Consider the following 20,587-nt stretch of genomic DNA (forward strand, 5'->3'; position numbering starts at 1 on the left):
GTGGAGATTTGATCTATTATCCTTAGTATTCCAAACTATAGGGCAGAGCAGTTATTTATTCAGAATTACCAGTTACTGTTTTAACCATAGATATTATTTTATTCAATCTTCACAACGCCGTTGAGAACGGAGTATTATTCTCCTTTTGAGCCAGTGACTTGTCCAAGGGTTGTTGAGGTGGGGAAGTGTAGCCGAAAACACACACCGAATTCCAGATTACAAAGATACAGTCCTGTCTCACAACAGAAGCTTTATCACATGCGGAGAAGCTGATATTTTATGGCATCCTCTGGTCCGGAAGGGGTAGAGCTGAGTTTTTTAGCCAGGCTGCTTAACTCTGAAGGCTGTGCTTTGAACTACTAAACATTTTCTGTTTTTTTTTTAAATAATTGCTTTGTACGCAGACTTATAACCTACAACTCCGAGTAGAAGCCTGGGATTCTGTATTCCTAATTTTTCACTTACCAATAACCTGCCGCCTATGTGGAAGGGTGTGTGTGCCTGTGAATTTTTCATTCCTAAATGCATACGCCTGGGAGAATCTGATGAAATGAGAAAACTAAATTTTAGGGCATGGTAAATACTGTCATTCAAAGGTTTTTCTCCAGGTCAGGCTCTGTTGCAGTTGATTTGTCCAAGAGAAGTATCACAGGAGGAGAAAAGGCACCACAGGAAAAGCTAACAAAACATCTTGGATAGAGTTCAATAGGACACTCTGTTAAGGCCATACCTTTGGAGTTAACTGCTGGTCTGTCTGAGTCCGTTCCAAAAGAAGCCAGAGTTCAGGATGCCTAAGAACTCGAGTCCACTCTCTGTTGGAACCAGCAAATGAGAATCCAAGAGGCGAGAGCACAGATCAGTTCTCCCCCTGCAGGCACGATGTCTTAGTGGACGGGAACATTCTCTAAGATTGGGATCCCACCAAGATTCAGCCTAAACACTGTGAAGTGGCAGTGCCAAGGACTCCCTGTACATTAAAAAGAAATTACTGGCGCGCCTGCGTGGCTCGGTTGGTGAAGCATCCGACGCTTAGCTTCAGCTCAGATCATGATCTCACGGTTCAAGAGTTTGACCCCCACATTGGGCTCTGCACCGACAGTGTGGAGCCTCCTTGGGACTCTCCTCTCTCTGCCCTTTCCTGGCTTGCTCTAAATAAATAAATAAACAAAATTAAAAAAAAATTCTTCTTTTCTTTAACTTCACATTGTGGAAAGTTTCAAACATACACAAAAATAGGGTGAATGCAGAGCATAGTGAACCCTTCTGAACCCAGCTGGCCAAGGAAAACACGTTTCATAGATGGCGATGTCTGATTCTTTTTTCCCCCCAGCTTTATGGAGGTGTAATTGATTGAAAGATAACAATAATATACATTTAAAGTGCATAGGATGTTTTGATATATGCATATGTTGTGAAATGGTTACCAGGCATGCCCAGTTCTAAAAGGAAAAACGTTTTTATGTTCAACAAGTGTTTTATTCCCTAAAAAAATTTTGAAAGAAGTCAGCACAAAGCAGAACTTTGAAGGAGGCCATTTGTCATCTTCTCCCTTTAATCTTCTTTTTGAAGTTTATTTATTTATTTTTTTACTTATTTATTTATTTATTTAGAGAGACAGCATGAACAGGGGAGGGTCAGAGAGAGGGAGATACAAAATCTGAAACAGGCTCCAGGCTCTGAGCTAGCTGTCAGCACAAAGCCCAATGCGGGGCTCAAACCCGCGAACTGTGAGATCATGACCTGAGCTGAAGTCGGACGCTTAACCTACTGAACCACCCAGGCATCCCTTGCCTTCTTCCTTTAAGTGAAAAGATTCCCAAGACCTGCCTTTCCAGAGGTCACCCGCATTTTAAAGGTAACCTTTCTCGTACAATAACCCCATTGTCTAATTCCAGGAAGAACCCTCAGGATAGATTTCAGGCTGCCTAGTGTGAAGTGCTTTGGGCCGAGGCAAAGCCTCTTAGCGTCCTACAAATGTGAATGGTTCACTGCTGAGTTTGTGCCATGTGTCTGTACTGATAGGATGTGCGCTGTGTGTAAGGAGTATCTCTCTCCTCCTGCTGCAAACTGATCTGATAAAATGACCCTATAACCTCTTTCAGGGTTATTGGTCTAGTTCCCTCTTAGTTCGAATGACTCCTGCTTTCACCTTTTTGGACAGGGAGTTTGGATTGGAGACAGGAGGTGGGGAAGATGTCTGAGGATGCTGAATTTGATACTTCTGTATCTTTATTTCCTCCACCACGCCCAGAGTACAGCCGGAGGAAGGAGAGAACAGACATTTAAAGGGTTCTTGGGGAAAGGTTATTTTTAGGGGCAGTCTTGCCAAAACTGCTTCCGGGGATTTTATTTAGACCTAGATCAGGCCCTTGCCTGCTTACATTTGTGCATTTCTTGGGGAGTCCTGAAAGTGATGGGGGTGGGGTGCATGCATGCCGCAGTTACAGGCTATCTCACTCCTTGAACAAATTCATTTTACTTATTTTATATCCCCCCCTCCTCCCCAGCTTTAATGAGATATAATTAACATACAACGCTGTACAAACTTAAGGTGTATGATGTGGTGTTCATTTCTCAGGTCTTCTGTTCTTCATAAAGGGATATGACGAAAAAGTGGAGTAAGAGTTAGGGAGACTGCATCCAAGTCCGCCCAGGAAGGTCTCAGCTGGGGCTGTAGTAATAACCACATTTCCTCTGACTTTCAGAAGTGGTTCCCGCTGGACGCAAACTCTGTGGTCATTGTGTTCTGAGGACGTACATGTAGAGCCTCAGAGAACACTAAAATAATGTTGAGGGGCGCCTGGGTGGCCCATTCGGTTAGTCATTTGACTTTGGCCCAGGTCATGATCTCACAGTTCATGAGTTTGAAGCCCGCATCGGGCTCTGCGCTGACAGCTCAGAGCTTGGAGCCTGCTTTGGATTCTGTGTCTCCCTCTCTCTCTGCCCCTCCCCTGCTTGTGCTCTGTTTCCTTTTTTCTCTCTCAAAAATAAATAAAACATTAAAAATTAAAAAAAATAATGTTGAGACCCAAGTAATGTATATATAGGATAGCAATGCCTTTTCTCAGAGTACTGGCCTATTTCTGAACTTTGAAAAATGCAGATATTGGTGAAGTGAGTTTTATTATATTTTGACACATTTATATACTAGAGTCTAGTAATTTCCGAATCTTTTAATTCATGTATCTTTTAGAAGACCAAGCCTTGCAGAGAGCCGTGGGGTGGAGCCCTATGTGTGGAGGGACACGGAACCACTGACCCCCAGCGGTGGGTCAGATCCCCCTCTGAAATGCATGCCGCCATGTGCTTTTGGTATTTGATATGTTATCTATATGGTTTCATAAGTACTGTGTAGACCCAAACTTCAGACAGTTTGATGTTAATATGTGCTGTGTTATTTTGCAAGTCTGAAAAATGAAGGGTCACACGTTATCTTAATATGTGGCATAGTCACCAGAGTCAAACTCTAGCTTTATTCTTTAGGCAATTTAAGTTGTGTGTGTGTGTGTGTGTGTGTGTGTGTGTATACCTATATAGGTATATATATTTATATTTGAAAACATGTATATTGAAAATCTGGGAGCGCAGTGATGATAAGCACATTTATTGTGTGATAAAGTCATGATTACTGTAAAAATTTCCTGTGTTTCTATAATCAGACGCAGGTGGGGCTGTCGCTGGTGGAGTCCTTTAAGGACTTGGTGAGGAGGCAGGAAAAAAATCCTGTCAGAAATACCTGGTGTGTGACAGTGGGCTCTATTGCTGTAACTGGCATCTGGGTAACTGGATATTATGGACTCCAAAGGATTTCTATTCCGCGGTCCTAGAACTTGGACAGCGTGTACCTTCTCCATTAGGGTTTTGAAATGTGATGTCGAAATAGGCATTTTAATGTGAAACTTAAAAAAAAATCCTGAAGCAGCACTCTATTGATTAACTTCAGGAATCTGGGGTTGCTTAATTGTATCCAATTATGTAGTTTTTCTTTTTCAGGGAAAACTAAGGAGGATTGATGAAGTAAAGCTAGCTAGCATAATTACAGATAGCCAGGATGAAGACCAAAGAAATCTAGGCTAACAAATTGTATATAATTTCCCAAGTTACTTTTTTAAGATACATTTTTGCATAAGTCATACACGTTCCCTACAGAAAATATGGATAAGAAAATTTTAAAAGTCACAATCTAGAGAAAACTGGTGTTAACATTTTGCCATATTGTCTACTAGAACACTTTATGCTATAGTATGGAAGCATATGTGTATGAATTTTGTACCATAGTATGTAATTGTCTGAAATGGCTCATGATATGAAGGCTTCATTGTATATATTTTTTTTAATTTTTTTTTTAATGTTTTATTTATTTCTAGGAAAGAGAGAGAGAGACAGCGTGAGCAGGGGAGGGTCAGAGAGAGAGGGAGTCACAGACTGAAACAGGCTCCAGGCTCTGAGCTGGCAGTCAGCACAGAGCCCGACGCGGGGCTCCAACCCACGAACCGCGAGATCATGACCTAAGCGAAAGTCGGACGCTTAACCGACTAAGCCACCCAGGCGCCCCGGCTTCATTGTATATTTTTGTGAACACTCTCCACTCAGCATGAGCCCTAGGCAAGAACTTTTTGAAGGAAGAAATCAGAGCCTGGTTCTCTCCAGGGCGGAGTGAGCAGGAACTTTGGAAATGCCCAGCTCCCCTTTTTTTACCCCTTCTGCTAACCCGAGCTTTTCCCACATAGAGAGGAACACTGTAGACGTACCTGATGGGGACTCTTCCTCACTTAGGATCACGCTCTGACCCAAAACACCAATGCGGAGAATGTGGTGTTTTTCAGAGAGCTGTTTCATTCTAAGTGAATGCTTTAATCCCTTAAGAGGCAGCCATTTGTTTGGGTCCCTGAAACTAGTAACATTATGGTGAACTGCCCCCTCCATTCCCCGGATGAAGGATGGAATCCACAGAATCCAAAGCAGGCTCCAAAACAAATCAGTTTGTTTTTCCAAAGAAAAGCCTTAAATTCATCCTCAAGAAGAGAATAATAAAAGTATAATAAATGTTGCTGTTGTGTAAAACCAAGCAACAGTTGGGTCTGCCCTGTCACAGAGCTGCATCTTGCACACGATTACCCAGGCTGCAAGGGAACAAGTTATTTTGGGAAGCATAGCTCAGGATCAATCATATGTAAGGCTGTTTGTTGGGAGCCTTAGATGCTTGCTTACCAGAAAGTCCTCAAAGGAATTCTCCACATAGCTTGTGCCAGCTTGGAGGGAGGCAGGTGTGACCCTGCAGAACGCCCGGCCGGTGGCTAAGTCAGGCTCCTGCCTTGGGGAATGCTCTGTCTTGGCTGACCAGGCACCCGAGAGCTTCCATGTGCTACTTTGAGCTTACCCCCCTTCATAAAAAATTTTTTTCTTTAATATTTATTTATTAAAATTTTTAAAAATGTTTTTATTTATTTCTGAGAGAGATAGAGAGACAGCATGAGCAGGGGAGGGTCAGAGAGAGAGGGAGATACAGAATCTGAAGCAGGTTCCAGGCTCTGAGCTAGCTGTCAGCACAGAGCCTGACGCGGGGCTCGAACCCACGAACCGTGAGATCATGACCTGAGCCGAAGTCGGACGCTTAACCTACTGAGCCACCCAGGTGCCCCAATATTTGTTTATTTTTGAGAGAGAGAGAGAGAGAAATGGAGCATGATCAGGGGAGGGGCAGAGGGGGAGAAGGGGACACAGAATCAGAAACAGGCTCCAAGCTCTGAGCTGTCAGCACAGAGCCCGATGCAGGGCTCGAACTCATGAACTGTGAGATCATGACCAGAGCCGAAGTCAGACACTTAACTGACTGAGCCACTCAGGCGCCCCCTCCCCACCTTTTTGAAAAAATCTCTTAGAGCAAGAATGACTGAGACTTTGATACTGAAGATACTTGATTTGGTTTAGTTTAACATATGCCTCCAGCCCTAGAATAGTTTGGGAAGAATCTGCCTATTTCTAACCTGCGCTCTTTTCCATTTAACAGTTAAAAGGAGGGGTGGTTTACCAAGATCATTTGCTAACAGTCCTTTAGAAGGATAACGCTAGAACTTTTTTTAAATAAAAAGTTTTAAAGATAAATTTTATAAATTTTTTATATAAAAATTGTTTTGAAAAAATTTGAAACAATTTTTTTTGTTTCAAAACTCCAAGAATCGGTGGAGCAGAGAAGTGTTTGATGTTCTTGCTGCGTTACTTCACATACTTTGCCGATAATAGGGACGCAGAGATGAGTAACTGTAGCTGAGAAATGAAAATCGAGAGCATGAGTAATAAGGACTCCTGTAAGTGGTGATAAAATGTTTGTGGGAAATTTTCTTGGGGGGAGGAAATTAACAGATGGAAATACTTGAGCTTCTAGATAAATGTAAGATCTTTATGAAACAGGAAAACGTGCTAAATAATTCAACCCAAATTTAGTATTATTTATGGTGATTCGTATGAGAGGGAACATGGGGACACATATTAGACTTTAAATGGAGGCTTTGACATGGGAAAGGAATCCAGTAAGCCGAGACTTAGGACAGTTGTCGTTTTTACAGGACAAGGGAAACATACCGTAACTTAAGATCGGCAAATGATAGATGTCAGTTCCACAGGTCATTCTTGTCTTCGTTGAAATCAGTAACATTTCGATTGGAATAATGAATACTTTAGCGTGTTTGAAGGTTGACCTCTCTTTAGAAAAAAGACCCTAAAGCCTGAACTATTAAAAGACAATTCTTAAATACAGTTAAAAACCATGACTCTCACACAAATACAAAACAGAATGCACGTTAAAAATGTGATTAACTTTTAACAAAGAAAAATGGGGAGGAGTTACGAGTGGTTCAAAAGAAAATCCCAAGAACAGGCACAAAGATTAATTCCAAAGATTAGGAAATAGCAAGATGAATGTCCAGAGGGCAGCAGACATTTTCCTATGGCAGAAAGAAGGATGGTCCCTGTACCGAACAGAATGCTTTTCTTGTCTATAGGCAAGAATTATTTGCATTGCTCTCCTTTATCTATGACAGGAGTTCTGGAATAGCATAGGAGGCAACGCACAGGTTTCCCGCTGAAGCCCAGACTTTTCCCGATACAAAGTAGCCTCATTAGCTTTCCTTACCCCTTTCCAAATTCAGAAACTTTAATCTGTTCTGTTCTTTTCTGGAAGTTGTAGAGGGGATTCTGCGTACCGGAGAGGCCATTCCTCGAGCCGGATCAGTTTGGGCTAGATTTGGCTTTGTAAAAAAACCTGAAAACCATTTTTTTTTTCCCCCTGTTAGGCAGCCTTAGGGCTTTATAGAATCTTTCTTTATGTATTCTGAACAGCCCAGGACCTAAATGGAAGTCAGTCTTAGTAACCTGGTGGCTGAAGCCTAAAATTCACGGTTCAGAATTTCTGATGAAAACCAGACATGGGTAGAACTATCTTTCCAAATGCTGGGAGAGCCATCTTTAACCTACCCACTTAAAAGATCATCCATTAGTGTGATTCTATTTTTGGATACCCTCAGCCATGAGGTTGTCTTTTATTTTTTACAAGGTTTTTTTTTTTTTCTTCTTTTTTTGGCAAGATTACAGAGTCTCTTTTAACATTTAAGGATTCCGCAGTGAAGTTTGACATGGTAATTTTTTAAAAACCTGGAACTTGAGCAGATAACAGATTTTAAACTCCTCAGTCTTTTTTATCTTTTCAGTCAGAAAAAAAAATCTGATTGCTATCCTCTTTACTCGGTCCCAGAAAGTCTGGCAAATGAGATCCTATTGAACAAATAGTTCCTGTGTACTATGCTCCAGGCACTGTCAGGAGCACAGAGCCAAGCCACCCCCTGCTTATAAGTGTATCACTTACACCAGTATTTTTATTTTATTATTTTTAAAAAAATATAACTTATTGTCAAGTTGGCTAACATACAGTGTGTACAGTGTGCTCTTGGTTTTTGGGGGTAGATTCCTGTGATTCATCACTTCCATACAACACCCAGTGCTCCTCTCAACAAGTGCCCTCCTCAGTGCCCATCACCCATTTTCCCCTCTCCTCTGCCCCCCCACCTCCATCAACCCTCAGTTTGTTCTCTGTAGTTAAGAGTCTCCTATGGTTTGCCTCTCTCCCTCTCTGTTTGTAACTGTTTTTTTTCAGGGGGTGTCCCATGTCAGGTATTTCTGACAGTATTTTTTCTGTTTTCCCACCAAGTCCCTAGAGGACTCTTAATGTGGACAGCCCCCCCTTGAGTTGTTCGTGGGCTCTTCTACCCTCCTCCCCACATTTGAGATTGCTAGGGATATCCTAACTTTGGGTACAAGAGACCCCGAACCCTGCTTGCTGACAGCTTGTTGGGGGGCCCGTGAATCAATGGGAAAAGGCTGCTGCTTTTTTTCTCACTAACTTTGTCTTTGAGTAATTAGCTTTGTATTTCTGAGTGTCCCTGGGACTCAAGTTAATAAAAACAATATTTTGGGGGCGCCTGGGTGGCTCAGTTGGTTAGGCACCCAACGCTTGATATCCGCTCAGGTCATGATCTCACGATTCGTGAGTTCTGGCCCCAAGTCAGGCATGGAAACTGCCTGGAGTTCTCTCTCCCTCTCTCTCTGTCCCTCCCCTGCTTGCTCTCTCAAAATAAATAAACATTTTTTAAAAAGCAATATTTTGGTACTGTTGAGCTTCTAACTTGTTTATGACTGAATTGCTACTGTTTGAAGTATTGAAAATTCGAATAAGTGCTAGTCCTCTCTGTGTGAATCAGGTATGCTTGCTGGGTGTTGGGTTCTGTGAGTGATACAGAGGTGAGTAAGACAGGATTAGAGGCCACTGTGGTCATTTTGGTGTGTGCTTGCAGACATATGAAAGCCTGAGAAACTAGTGTGTGTCTGCCATTTGCAACAGGATGAAATGGATTTGCCTTTTTACAAGAGTTAATTTTTAAAAACTTTTTATGTGTTTATTTTTGAGGGAAACACAGAATCCAAAGCAGGCTCACAGAATCCAAAGTAGGCTCCAGGTCTGGGCTGTCAGCACCGAGCCCGACATGGGGCTTGAACTCACGAGCAGTGAGATCGTGACCTGACCTGAAGGGGGATGCTCAACCGACTGAGCCACCCCAGTGCCCCTTACAAGACTTAGTTTTAAGACTCTTTATACTGAGCTGTATTTGGAACCAAGTCTTGATGCAAATGTAACCCTTTATATTAATTGCCCCTTGGGAATACATTTAAAAAAATACATGGGCATAATTTTTTCCTGCTATCAGCCAAAAATAAGGTTCTGAACACCTTGTGCCTCGAAGAAGTTAAAGATGCTAATGATGCTCTTTATTCTCTGACCGGTGGTGTGAGTACTTGTGGAAAATCAGGGAAAGATGTAGGCCTGGCATCTTTCTGGCTTCTTGGATCCCAGACCTTCTTGCCTCCCTTTTCTGTCTGTATTCCTGCAACAGTTTATAAAATGTGCGAAGGAACAGCTAGTTTATGCTTAGTTATTGGAGGTGGAATATCTCATGCTCCGTAGACTTACATCGTGACTATAGGCTGTCTGTTTTTCTATGCAATGGTTTAATTCCCTTTTAAATTAAACCCCAGAGCACCTCAACCCTCTCTGAATTGTTGCTATCACTGAGTGCTGTTCTTTTGTGTTTCTACAGCATTTATATTTGTGACATATTTTGCATTCTGTTTAATTTATCAGGCATCACCGTCAACCAGTTGAATTAGGTCAACCGTGCATTCCTTAGGGGAAGAACAAGCTACAGAGAGAGGAGCCAACTTGCTCACGCCAGATGCTGAGCCCATCACAGAGCCAGGCTTCAGATTTTAGGGCTGCTGTTTTTCAGCGACTGCTGACCTGAGTTGTCGCATTCCATGCTATCTAGCAGGATCTTGGAGCACTAAGTAGAGATTTGTGGGCAGAGAATAAAAGGGCTACCGACTGTGTGGTTACATCTCTGGTTATGCAACTTTTGAGAACATTGGGGCTCCAAATGGACTTCCAAGACATCTTGCAATTGGTTGTAGCATAAGCAGGATCCTTAAAATTAACCCTTTAATGCTTACATACTTCTTTCTCTGGTTAAATTCTTTTATAATGTTGTGTGAGTCGTTAAAAGATCTACCTGGGCACTTGGCAACCTTGAAAGTTTGGGATTTTTCTCAAGATCAGATGATTGTGCTGACCAGTCAATATTGTGAGTGACTTCTGGGTCCACAGAACTTCCTTAAGTGTTTTCCGAGATGGTTATGTGTCTGAATATTTACACATAAGGCCGTGTTGCTGATTCCTGATATGATTCTGGAGTGCCCCTCATATGGATCGCCCAGTGCACGTCCTCATGTGGTGTGTGGACTGGAATCTCTCTCAGCTGAGGGGACAGTGAAGCTTTGTAGTGAACCAGAATGTTCTGCCTCTGCAGGCCACAAGGGCTGGGAATTTCTGCCCTCTCTGTCAGTGGGCTTCCTGCTCTTTGTGTGGGTGGTGTCTCCTTTTTCAACACTAAAGCTGAAACAACATTTACTTCAGAGGAACAGCTCTGGCCCCCTCTTCTGCCTTAACCAGAGATTTTACAAATTTGCAGCTTTCTAGCTGCTCCTCACTCCTTACTTTTCAAATAGTAGAAAAACAAAACAAAACAAAACAAAACAAAAAAACCCAGGAAAGTGATTAGAAGGAATCTTGGCAAATTGGGAGTCTATGAAGTGGAAAAGAGCATTCTATTAAAGTGATTATTGTAAATAGAAAAATAAATGGAGCATTTTTAGAAAAATCAACTTAAACCACAGAGTAGTTTCCAGTAGGTGTACGTGAGAGAGTGTTCAGAACCACTGCAGTAGGTAGCATTGGCTGACCGGCTTTCAGATTTCCTCTCCTCCTGATAACCTTTTCAACAATTTCATAGAGTTGATTGTGACAGTTATCCCATGTTTTGTAGCTGGGAAAGTGTCAGGGCATGAAGGACAAATAGTTATACAGAGTCAGAGTCAGAAATAGAATCTGAGTTCTGAGCCATAACTGCAGGCGGGGCCGGGCCTGACCTTCACCTCTCCGGGGGCCCACTGCCCCGGCTTACCTGGGGCCAGTTCATCCCACCCCACGAGATGCAGGCCAGGATCCACACGGTGAGCCTCCTGACGTCTTCACTCGCAAAGCAAAGCGAGCTATCGGCAGTCTCAAAATCACAGAGCTCTTTGACACTGCCCCAGACTGATTTGGACCTGACAGGCAGTGCTGTTTTATAATTGGTGGGCTTGAAAGCTAAGACCTTTCTACCCCCTGAGCCTCATGCTATGGGCTCTGCCTGAATGTCCCAGACCTCAGTGGGCCCTATTCTATTTCCTTCAGAAAAATCCTGTAAGCCTTTCTGGGGACATGTTTCAGGAAATGTGATCTGAAATGAATATTTTATGTCATTATCGTCAGAGTCAAAGCTAGTTTAAAAAGCATGAAGGAAATGTGTAGATGTTGTCTTGCCGTATTTTTGGTTTGGAGAAAACAGAACAGTAAATTGAAAAGTTAGGCAGACCATGCCCGGAACCGAATTGCCGAAAGAATTAATCATTAACTGATAGCATGAAATGGACTCCTATTCAGACAACCATGTCAGACTCAAGATGGATTTTTGTCCTTATCTGGGTAATAATCTCTTCCGGATAGAGATGTGAACTTCTGTTATGTCAATAACCAGAATTATTACTCATCTCAATTAAGAGACCTTCTTCCCTTTCTCTCTGTGGAAAAGTCTACAATGTAGGTGGTTATGTCTGTAGTCTTAATTAATTGAGAAAGAAATCAAATGCAGATGTATAACTTTCAGTAACACAGGCGTCTCTCAGCATTTCAGTGAGGACATAGTATGTTTTTCTCACCATTTAGCACACTGTCCTAGAAATTACTTTTGAGAAAGACAATAGTCTTATAGTTCTTGTGGACTAACTAGGGACTTTGCCAGTAAGTTAGTTCTTCATGAAAGGAGTGGCCTCACCAGCCACTGAATGGGACCAACAGTTCTTGGTAACAGGTACTCCTGGGGAACTCCTTCAACCGATATTGTTCTCAGCTGCCATGTTTCAGGGGCTGGAGAACATTTTTGGGCCTCTGGATTACATTTAGGAATATAACAGAGGAGGGACTGCTGATTGAATATCCTTCAGGCTTTCTGTGTGAAAACCTACTCCTACAAACCATGGGAACTTCACCTCTGGGCCCTTCTCCTTTGCACCCTGTTGCTTGAAGAGTTTTTGTGCCATGGCCAGGGCAGGCCTGTATGGCCAGGAAGACCAATCTGTGCCCACATGACCGCATATCCTGGCCGGTGCCTCACTGGTGGTGATTCCTTCTCTTTCGGGAAGAGATGCTGATATTTGCCCCTGTTGTCTAAGGAATATACATGTCAAGACAGCGCTTTCCACTGCCTTCCCACCTTTTCTGTTTTCATGTGAGCTGCTTTAGAAGGTGATAAGAACTCCAAATACTATTAGCCTTTCCCTTCTGGAGATAGAGATCTTCTTTGACTTAGATGGGGTTACATCTAGACAAACCCAACATAAACTGAAGATACCATAAGTCTAAAACGCATTCACTATACCTAACTTTGCAAACATCCTAGCTCAGCGCAGCCAACTTTCTTTTTTTTTTCTTTTATAGTTTATTGTCAAGTTGGTTTCCACATAACACCCAGTGCTCATCCCAACAAGTGCCCTCCTCCATGCCCATCACCCCCCTTCCCCTCCCCCTACCCTCATCAGCCCTCAGTTTGTTCTCAGCATTCAAGAGTCTCTCATGGTTTTCCTCCCTCCCTCTCTCCAACTATTTCCCCCCTTTTCCTCCTCCATGGTCCTCTGTTAAGTTTTTCCTGTTCCACTTATAAGTGAAAACATATATCTGTTCTTCTCTGCTTGACTTATTTCACTCAGCATAACACCCTTGAGTTCCATCCACATTGTTACAAATGGCCAGATTTCATTCTTTCTCATTGCCATGTAGTATTCCATTGTGTAGATAAACCACATCTTCTTGATCCATTCATCAGTTGATCCAGCCAACTTTCTTTTTTTTTTTCCAAATAGTTTATTGTCAAATTAGTTTCCACATAACACTCAGTGCTCATCCCCACAAGTGCCCTCCTCCATGCCCATCCCTCCTCCCCCCCACATCCATCAGTCCTCAGTTTTTGTCAGCATTCAAGAGTCTCTCATGGTTTGCTTCTTCCCTTTCCCCTCCCATTTCCACCCTTCTTCTCCCCCTTGTTCGTCAGTTAAGTTCCTCCTAATCCTCCTATACGTGCAAACATCTGATATTTGTCCTTCTCTCCCTGACTTATTTCACTCAGCATAGCACCCTCAAGGTCCATCCATGTTGCTACACATGGCCAGATTTCATTCTTTCTCATTGCCATGTAGTATTCCATTGTGTAGATAAACCACATCTTCTTGATCCATTCATCAGTTGATCCAGCCAACTTTCAACATGCTCAGAACACTTCTGTTAGCTTGCAGTTGAGCAAGAGCATCTGACACCACGCCTGTTTTATAATAAAGTATTGACCATCTCATGGTTGAATACCATGCCAACAGAAGGGCCGTGTACATGGGTGTAGAATGTTGGTTCGTGTATTGGTTGTGTTCCCTCGTGGTCCTGTGGCTGGCCAGGAGCTGCAGGCCCTGCCCAGCATCAAAAGAGAGGACTGTACCACATAGCATGAACCTAGGAAAAACTACAGATCCCAGATTCCAAGTATGGTTCCTACTGAATGTGAACGGCTTTCACACCGATGTGAAGTAAAAAAATTAGAAGTCGAACCATCATAAGTCAGGAACATCTGTAGATGTTTCTTTGGTTTCCCATCTTGGTTATCTTTGGCCCTGAAAGTTTTGTTTTTATGTGCCTGTCTTTGGGCTGCAGAAAACATTGATACTTATTGCTAGGTGGAGAGGAGTGGGGAACGGGCTGTTCTCCAGGAGGGAGGTAGAGGAAGCAGATGAGGAGACTGGAGGACCTCACCTGCGGCCTGACAGTTTCTGGGTTGAGCTGTGACCTGTGGTGACAGTGGCCTCTTTTCCTGGTGGGCTGTGTCTGGTTCATAGAGTATCATTTCTCCTAAGAAAGGACATCTGATTTGACCCAAGGAGCCTGCCTCAAAAACCATGTGGACATACCCTCCTCCCATGTTAGTCTTCCAAGATTTAGTTCCCATGGACTTTAAAGATGAATGTTGCTATCAACCAGCAAGAGAACCCACAAAAGAGCCTTCAGGTAAAATGTGTGGGGGTTATTCTTGCTGTTGTTGCTTTGTCTCCTCCGTAATTAGCAGGCTTTTCAGAGAAACCGAGGATGATTGGAAATGTGTAAGAACAGTCCTTATAGACCATGGTAATTAAAACTGTAAATAGAATGAAAATTAAACATTCTAATAAAGCTTCACATTCCTTTTCAGAGTGCACTGGCCCCTTTGCAAGCTATTATCTCAGAGCTGCCGGGGTCCTTTCTTCACATTCCAACTGGTTACTTACCACCTTTATTGGCTCTTAAGAATGATCATTAAAGATAGGGACCCTTCATTAGACTTAACTAAATAAATTGACCTTTTAGATTAGATTCATTCTCTGGATTTGCACAAAGGAATAATTACCTCTGGTAAATTACCTTCCCTGCATGTAGACCTATAAAAAGGTAGGATCAAATAGACCTCCACAGCGTTGCATAGCGGGGTCAGGAAGCTTGCATGGATTTCATGAGCAGCTTTGGGGTTCTATCCAGGAGTGTTTCTGAGACTTTTATTATGAAAGGACTTAAATCACGTGGTTACAAGATAAGGTATTTGCACCAGCAGTAGTTGCTCATTTTAAGTGGAATCTGAACAAAAAGAACTCTACAAATGTTTTATGTAATTATATTTTTTGCCTGTCAAATCGATTTTTAAAAATCATGGCCTACAACAGACACAGGAAAAGATGCTCAACGTCACTCATCATCAGGGAAATACAAATCAAAACCACACTGAGATACTGCCTCACACTGGTCAGAGTGGCTAAAATGAACCACTCAAGAAACTACAAGTGCTGGAGAGGATGTGGAGAAACGGGCACCCTCTTGCACTGTTGGTGGGAATGTAAACTGGTGCACCTGCTCTGGAAAACAGTGTGGAGATTCCTCAAATAATTAAAAATAGAACTACCCTCCTACCCAGCAAAAGTACTACGAGGTATTTATCCAAAGGATACAGAAGTGCTGATGCATAGGGGCACATGTACCCCAATGTTTATAACAGCACTTTCACCAATAGCCAAATCATGGAAAGAGCCCAGATGTCCATCAACTGATGAATGAATCAAGAAGATGTGGTTTATCTACGCAATGGAATACTACACAGCAATGAGAAAGAATGAAATCTTGCCATTTGCAACAATATGGATAATGGAACTCGAGGGTATTATGCTAAGTGAAGTAAGTCATTCAGAGAAAGATAGATACCATATATTTTCACTCATGTGCAGAATTTGAGAAACTAAATGGAAGACCATGGGAGAGGGGAAGGGGAAAAATAGATACAGAGAGGGAGGCAAACCATAAGAGACTCTTAAATACACAGAACAATTAGCAATAATCGCGCCTTGGATAAACCTCATTGGCTACGATACTGCCGCTGCGCAAAGCTTTAAATACACAGAACAAACTGAGGCTTGATGGGCAGTCAGGTGAGACAGGAAAATGGGTGATGGGCATGGTGGAGGGCACTTGTCGGGATGAGCACTGGGTGTTGTATGTAAGCAATAAACGGTGGGACTCTACCCCAAAAACCAAGATCACGCTGTACATACACACTGTATGTTAGCCAATTTGATAATAAATTATATTTTAAAAAATCATGGCCTATTTTCCTACACCTGTCCCAACGGGTTAGATATATAATTAGTCTCAGTATTGTGAGTAAAAAATCCCAAACCATGTGTAAAGTAGTTTTGCTTGCTTAAAATGGGGCCTGGGATGTATTTTACTGAAGGATAACTGGAAACAACCTAAATGTCCATCCACAGGGAGCTAATTACGTAAAGTGTGGTATATGTGCTACAGTGAAATACTATGCAGTCATGGAAAGAAATGATCTGTACTGATTCACAATGACCTCTAAGTTATATTTTTTAAGTGGGGAAGAAAATTACAGGTACCAAACTGTGTATATTCTGATTTGTATTAAAGGCACAAAAAACAACGTGTGTATCTGTGTATTTATATATCTGTTGAAGATCATGGACAAGATACACACACACAAAAAAGAATGTGTGTGTTCCCTCTGGGGGAGAGAGCTGGATGGCTGGGAATAGGAAGAGAGGGATGGTTTTCCCTTCATACCCTTTGTACCACTTGAATTTCTTTTAAGTTTATTTATTTATTTTGAGAGAGAGAGAGAGAGCGCAAGTGAGGGAGTGGCAAAGAGGAAGAGGGAGAGAGAGAATCCCAAGCAGGCTCTGCACAGACAGTGCAGAGCCTAATGTGAGGCTTGAACCAGTGAACTGTGAGTTCCTGACCTGAGCCAAGTTGGATGCTTAACCGACCGAGCCACCAGGTGCCCCATGAGCCACCCAGGCTCCCTGACTTGGATTTTGAACCAAGGAACTTTATTTCTTATTCAGAAAGTAAATAGATAAAATTAATATTGAAATAAATAAATGGTGGACTCTGTGTAACAGTCTTAGCTGTAGACACCAAAGTTGGGTTATCTAGGGTAACTCTGTCCCATAGAACTTTCTGTGATGCTGGAAATGTTCAGTATGGTCACCATGCAGCTCAATAGCCACCAGCCACATAGGACTTCTGAGCACTTGAAAGGTGGCTTGTGCTGAGCGAGAAATTACTCTGGCTAAGGTCAAAGAGGTTATTGCCTGTTTTCCTCTCCAGGGTTTTGATGGTTTCCTGTCTCACATTTAGGTCTTTCATCCATTTTGAGTTTATTTTTGTGTTTGGTGTAAGAAAGTGGTCCAGGTTCATTCTTCTGCCTGTTGCTGTCCACTTCTCCCAACACCATTTGCTAATGAGATGGTCTTTTTTCCACTGGACATTCTTTTCCTGCTTTGTCAAAGACTAGTTTAGTCAACCTGACAATAAATTATATTTTTTAAAAAAGTGGCTTGTTCAACTGAGAAACTAACATTTTAATTTCTTTTAACTTCTGTTAATTTATATGTAAGTAGCTATGCACGGCTAGTGGCTATCCCATCGACTGGGGAAAAATCTAGAGTATATGGTTTCAAGTTGCTCTTCTGTTTAGAGTTAACTAAAGTTTAGATGTGTGTTAGGAGAACTAATTATTTACTTTAGGTTCTCAGAGTAAAATGAATTCTTCTAAGTCCAAGAAAATGCCTACGTTTTTGCCCTTGAACTTAATGCCGTCACATATTTGTTGAAAAAAACTGACAGTCAGACTTGTAAATCTTTATTACCCAGGAAAATCATTTTTGTATGGAAATGGTGTCTTTTTGTGGCCTTGCATGGAAGCTGTTTATATTTTAGGGATTCATTTTGTCATCTAGAACACAGACCCTATTTATGTGTCTCCCCACAGAGTAACGTGCCGGGCATTTTGTTCTTGAGTCCCACAGCTGTTGTGAGACAGGGGACAGTTTGGATTCTTAGCCAGCAGCTGCCAGGAGCACTTCTAAAATGGGTTTGGCAGGAAATCGTGCACAAGTGGAAGCCAAGTTAAAAGCAGCTTGAAAAATAAACAGAATGACTTTGGATGTCACTTCATATATAGTCCATCTTTCCGCTAAAGATTGTCTTCATAATTTGTTAACATGACTAGGCTGTGAGCCCTCCCAGGGCAGGGCTGTATCTAATGGTCTTTGAAGTCCAGGGTCTAGCCCAGGGCCTGGAATATGCCAGTAGGAAGTCCTTGTTACTACCACCATTATCATTTTTAATGATTGACTCTACTGCAAATTTGTTTAATTAATTTAGTTACTAGCTTAATATTGTTGTGGATTCAGGAAAAACTAGATGTAGGTAATTAGTGGTTACGGGTCCCCTCCTCTCTTCTCCTTTCTGCGACACAATACCGCCCACCCTCTGCTCTAAAGTAAGACATTATGAACATTCCTGAAACATTATTTATTCATCCATTCTTCAAGCAAGCTTATTTTTGTTGTGCAGGGAATAAGCACACTCTGATGTAGTCTGTATTTCTTACAAAGTAAGAGGTTTTCAGAAGGTGAAGGCGTAGGTGTGAATGTGATACCTTTTTCTTTTAAGTCTATTTTGAGAGAAGAAAGAGAGCATGAGTGGGGGGAGGGGCAGAGAGAGAGAGAGAGAAAATCCCAAGCAGACTCCATGCTGTCCGTGCAGAGCTAGACGCAGGGCTCAATCACACAAAATGTGAGATCAAGACCTGAACTGAGATGAAGAGTCAGACGCTCATCTGGCTGACCCACTCAGGTGCCCCTGAACGTGGTACCTGGTTGTTTTTTGTTTTTTTTTTTTTAATGTTTATTCTTGAGAGAGAGAGACAGAGTCCAAGCAGGTAAGAGGTAGAGAGAGAGGGAGACAGAGAATCTGAAGGCAGGCTTCAGGCTCTGAGCTGTCAGCACGGAGCCCAACATGGGGCTTGAGCTCACTAACTGTGAGTAAGATCATGACCTGAGCTGAAGTTGGATGCTTAACTGACTAAGCCACCCAGACTCCCCTGAACAGGGTACCTTTTTAAACAGAAGGCACAAATTCCTCAGGCTGGCATATTAAATAAATGATTTTTTTGTCCCGAAAGGGGAAACTAATAAAATTGTTAGTTTTTCCAAGTTGTTCTTCCCACCAAATTCTCCCCGGAGGAGCTCCAGCCTCTTAGACTCCCCAGAGTGCGTAGGATGTCAGTTTCCTCTGCATGGAGTGGGGCTGACTGCCAATGGGGCTGTGCCCAGCAGTGTCTGGTTCTCGTTGCAGACCTTCACCGCCTGGTGTAATTCCCACCTGAGGAAAGCTGGCACCCAGATTGAGAACATCGAGGAGGACTTCAGGAATGGCCTTAAACTCATGCTGCTTTTGGAAGTCATCTCAGGTTGGTCCTGGACATTGCATACCCATCCTACCCAAATCCTGTGCATCCGCGTGTGAGTGACAGATATGTGTCTGGTTAGAGATGACTGTACCAGAAGTTTCCCTTGAACCTACCTGGGCAAGAACATGGTATTATCGGCAAAGAAAACCTTTCCAGAGAGCGGTCTGCCTGGACTTCTTTTTCTGCTCTGATAAAGGAGTAACTTCTGTTTAAAACTGACTTATTAAAATCGTGTTTGTACCACCCATCTCGAAACAAAATAAGAGGAGAAAAAAAAGACAGGTGATTACCCACCATGCTGCCCTCTCTACTCTTAGCCCAGCTAGTGCACCTCCCAGACATCATCTTTCATGCAGCAAGCCGGTATAAGTGTTGGCAGAACTCGGAAAACATGAGCTCAGATCCCAGAGGGGTTATGTTTTGCCCTGAATTTCAGTTGGCTGGGTTAGACTTTGGATGAGAGAAGGGATCGCTCAGGAGGAAGTATGACTGGGAGGGTGATGGCAAGTCTGCCCTGATCCATATATCTTCATAATCAGGTGTCTCAGATGAGCCCTGGCGGCCACCGCTGTCATTTGGACGAGGCCATCCTGACTTCCTCTAACAGCTAGTCAGCAACTCCAGAGGCCCCTGGGATCCCAACCAGCTTTTCCCTGTTCTCCTTTGTAAGTTGGCTTGTATGTAGGCCAAACTGGAGTCTCCCAGCGGATCTGAAAAGCATATGGCTCCACATCGGTCCATTGGTCTTGAAAGCTTTTTTGGTCCGTGTTCCTCTGTACGGTGATTTACAGAAGCCAGAGACCCATCAGAAATAGTCAGACACCTGTTTCCACTTAGGGAAGCATGGACTCTGAGTTTTGGCATCTTGGTTCCACGTCAAGGAGCTAGTTTCTCTGTGCCTATGCTATTCTTTTTTTCATCTGACAGGGGAAAGGCTGCCCAAACCTGACCGCGGAAAAATGCGATTCCACAAAATTGCTAATGTCAACAAAGCCTTGGATTACATAGCCAGCAAAGGCGTGAAACTGGTGTCCATCGGGGCTGAAGGTAAATGGGGTGTGAGAAGAATAACCCTGGCTGCCACACTGACCTCACAGCGTGGGGGCGGGTGTGCCTGCTGCTGGACAACTTCTTTCCTTCGCTGCTAGTGGTGCCTGCTTCATGTCAGGCTCTCTGGTAGGCTCTGGTGTCTAGAGATGAGAGTAAAAGGTAGCATGAATGGGAGACCAGGCTCTGAGATTGTTTGTAAAGGCTAGCGTCAAATATAAGGCCGTCTTCTTCAGCCTGATTATCGGGATGAGAGAGAGCTTAACCTTCCCAGTCACTCTTAAAAACTAGTTAATAGGGATATTGGGGCCCTGGAGTGTTTGCCAGGAGCTGAGACTCCCGTTCCTTAGTTTCCGCAACTGAATCCTGTGAACCTGCCACCTGGGGGACCGCTGGAAAGATCAGGGTCTAAAGATCACAGGTCTAAAGAGCCTGTGTTCTTTGGATTTGATGACTTAGAGCCTTCGCCCATCTAGTCTTTATGCTTCAGAAACTCTCGG

General features: G+C 42.9%; 1 protein-coding gene and 1 pseudogene across 2 annotated transcripts in view; one reads left to right on the forward strand and one right to left on the reverse strand.

The window, feature by feature from the left end:
- Positions 1 to 20,587, forward strand: part of ACTN2 (actinin alpha 2) — a 72,315-nt gene that overhangs the window by 11,037 nt on the left and 40,691 nt on the right. For both annotated transcript variants that reach the window (XM_077751701.1, XM_077751702.1), the window contains exons 2-3: positions 18,926 to 19,040; positions 19,968 to 20,087. In XM_077751701.1, coding sequence (XP_077607827.1) covers positions 18,926 to 19,040; positions 19,968 to 20,087 — 235 coding nt within the window. The remainder of the gene's footprint in view (positions 1 to 18,925; positions 19,041 to 19,967; positions 20,088 to 20,587) is intronic.
- LOC144221280 (U4 spliceosomal RNA) lies at positions 15,586 to 15,650 on the reverse strand (annotated as a pseudogene).

This window comes from Crocuta crocuta, unplaced genomic scaffold, assembly GCF_008692635.1.
Source record: "Crocuta crocuta isolate KB4526 unplaced genomic scaffold, BGI_CrCroc_1.0 scaffold59-1, whole genome shotgun sequence".
Lineage (NCBI taxonomy): Eukaryota > Metazoa > Chordata > Mammalia > Carnivora > Hyaenidae > Crocuta > Crocuta crocuta.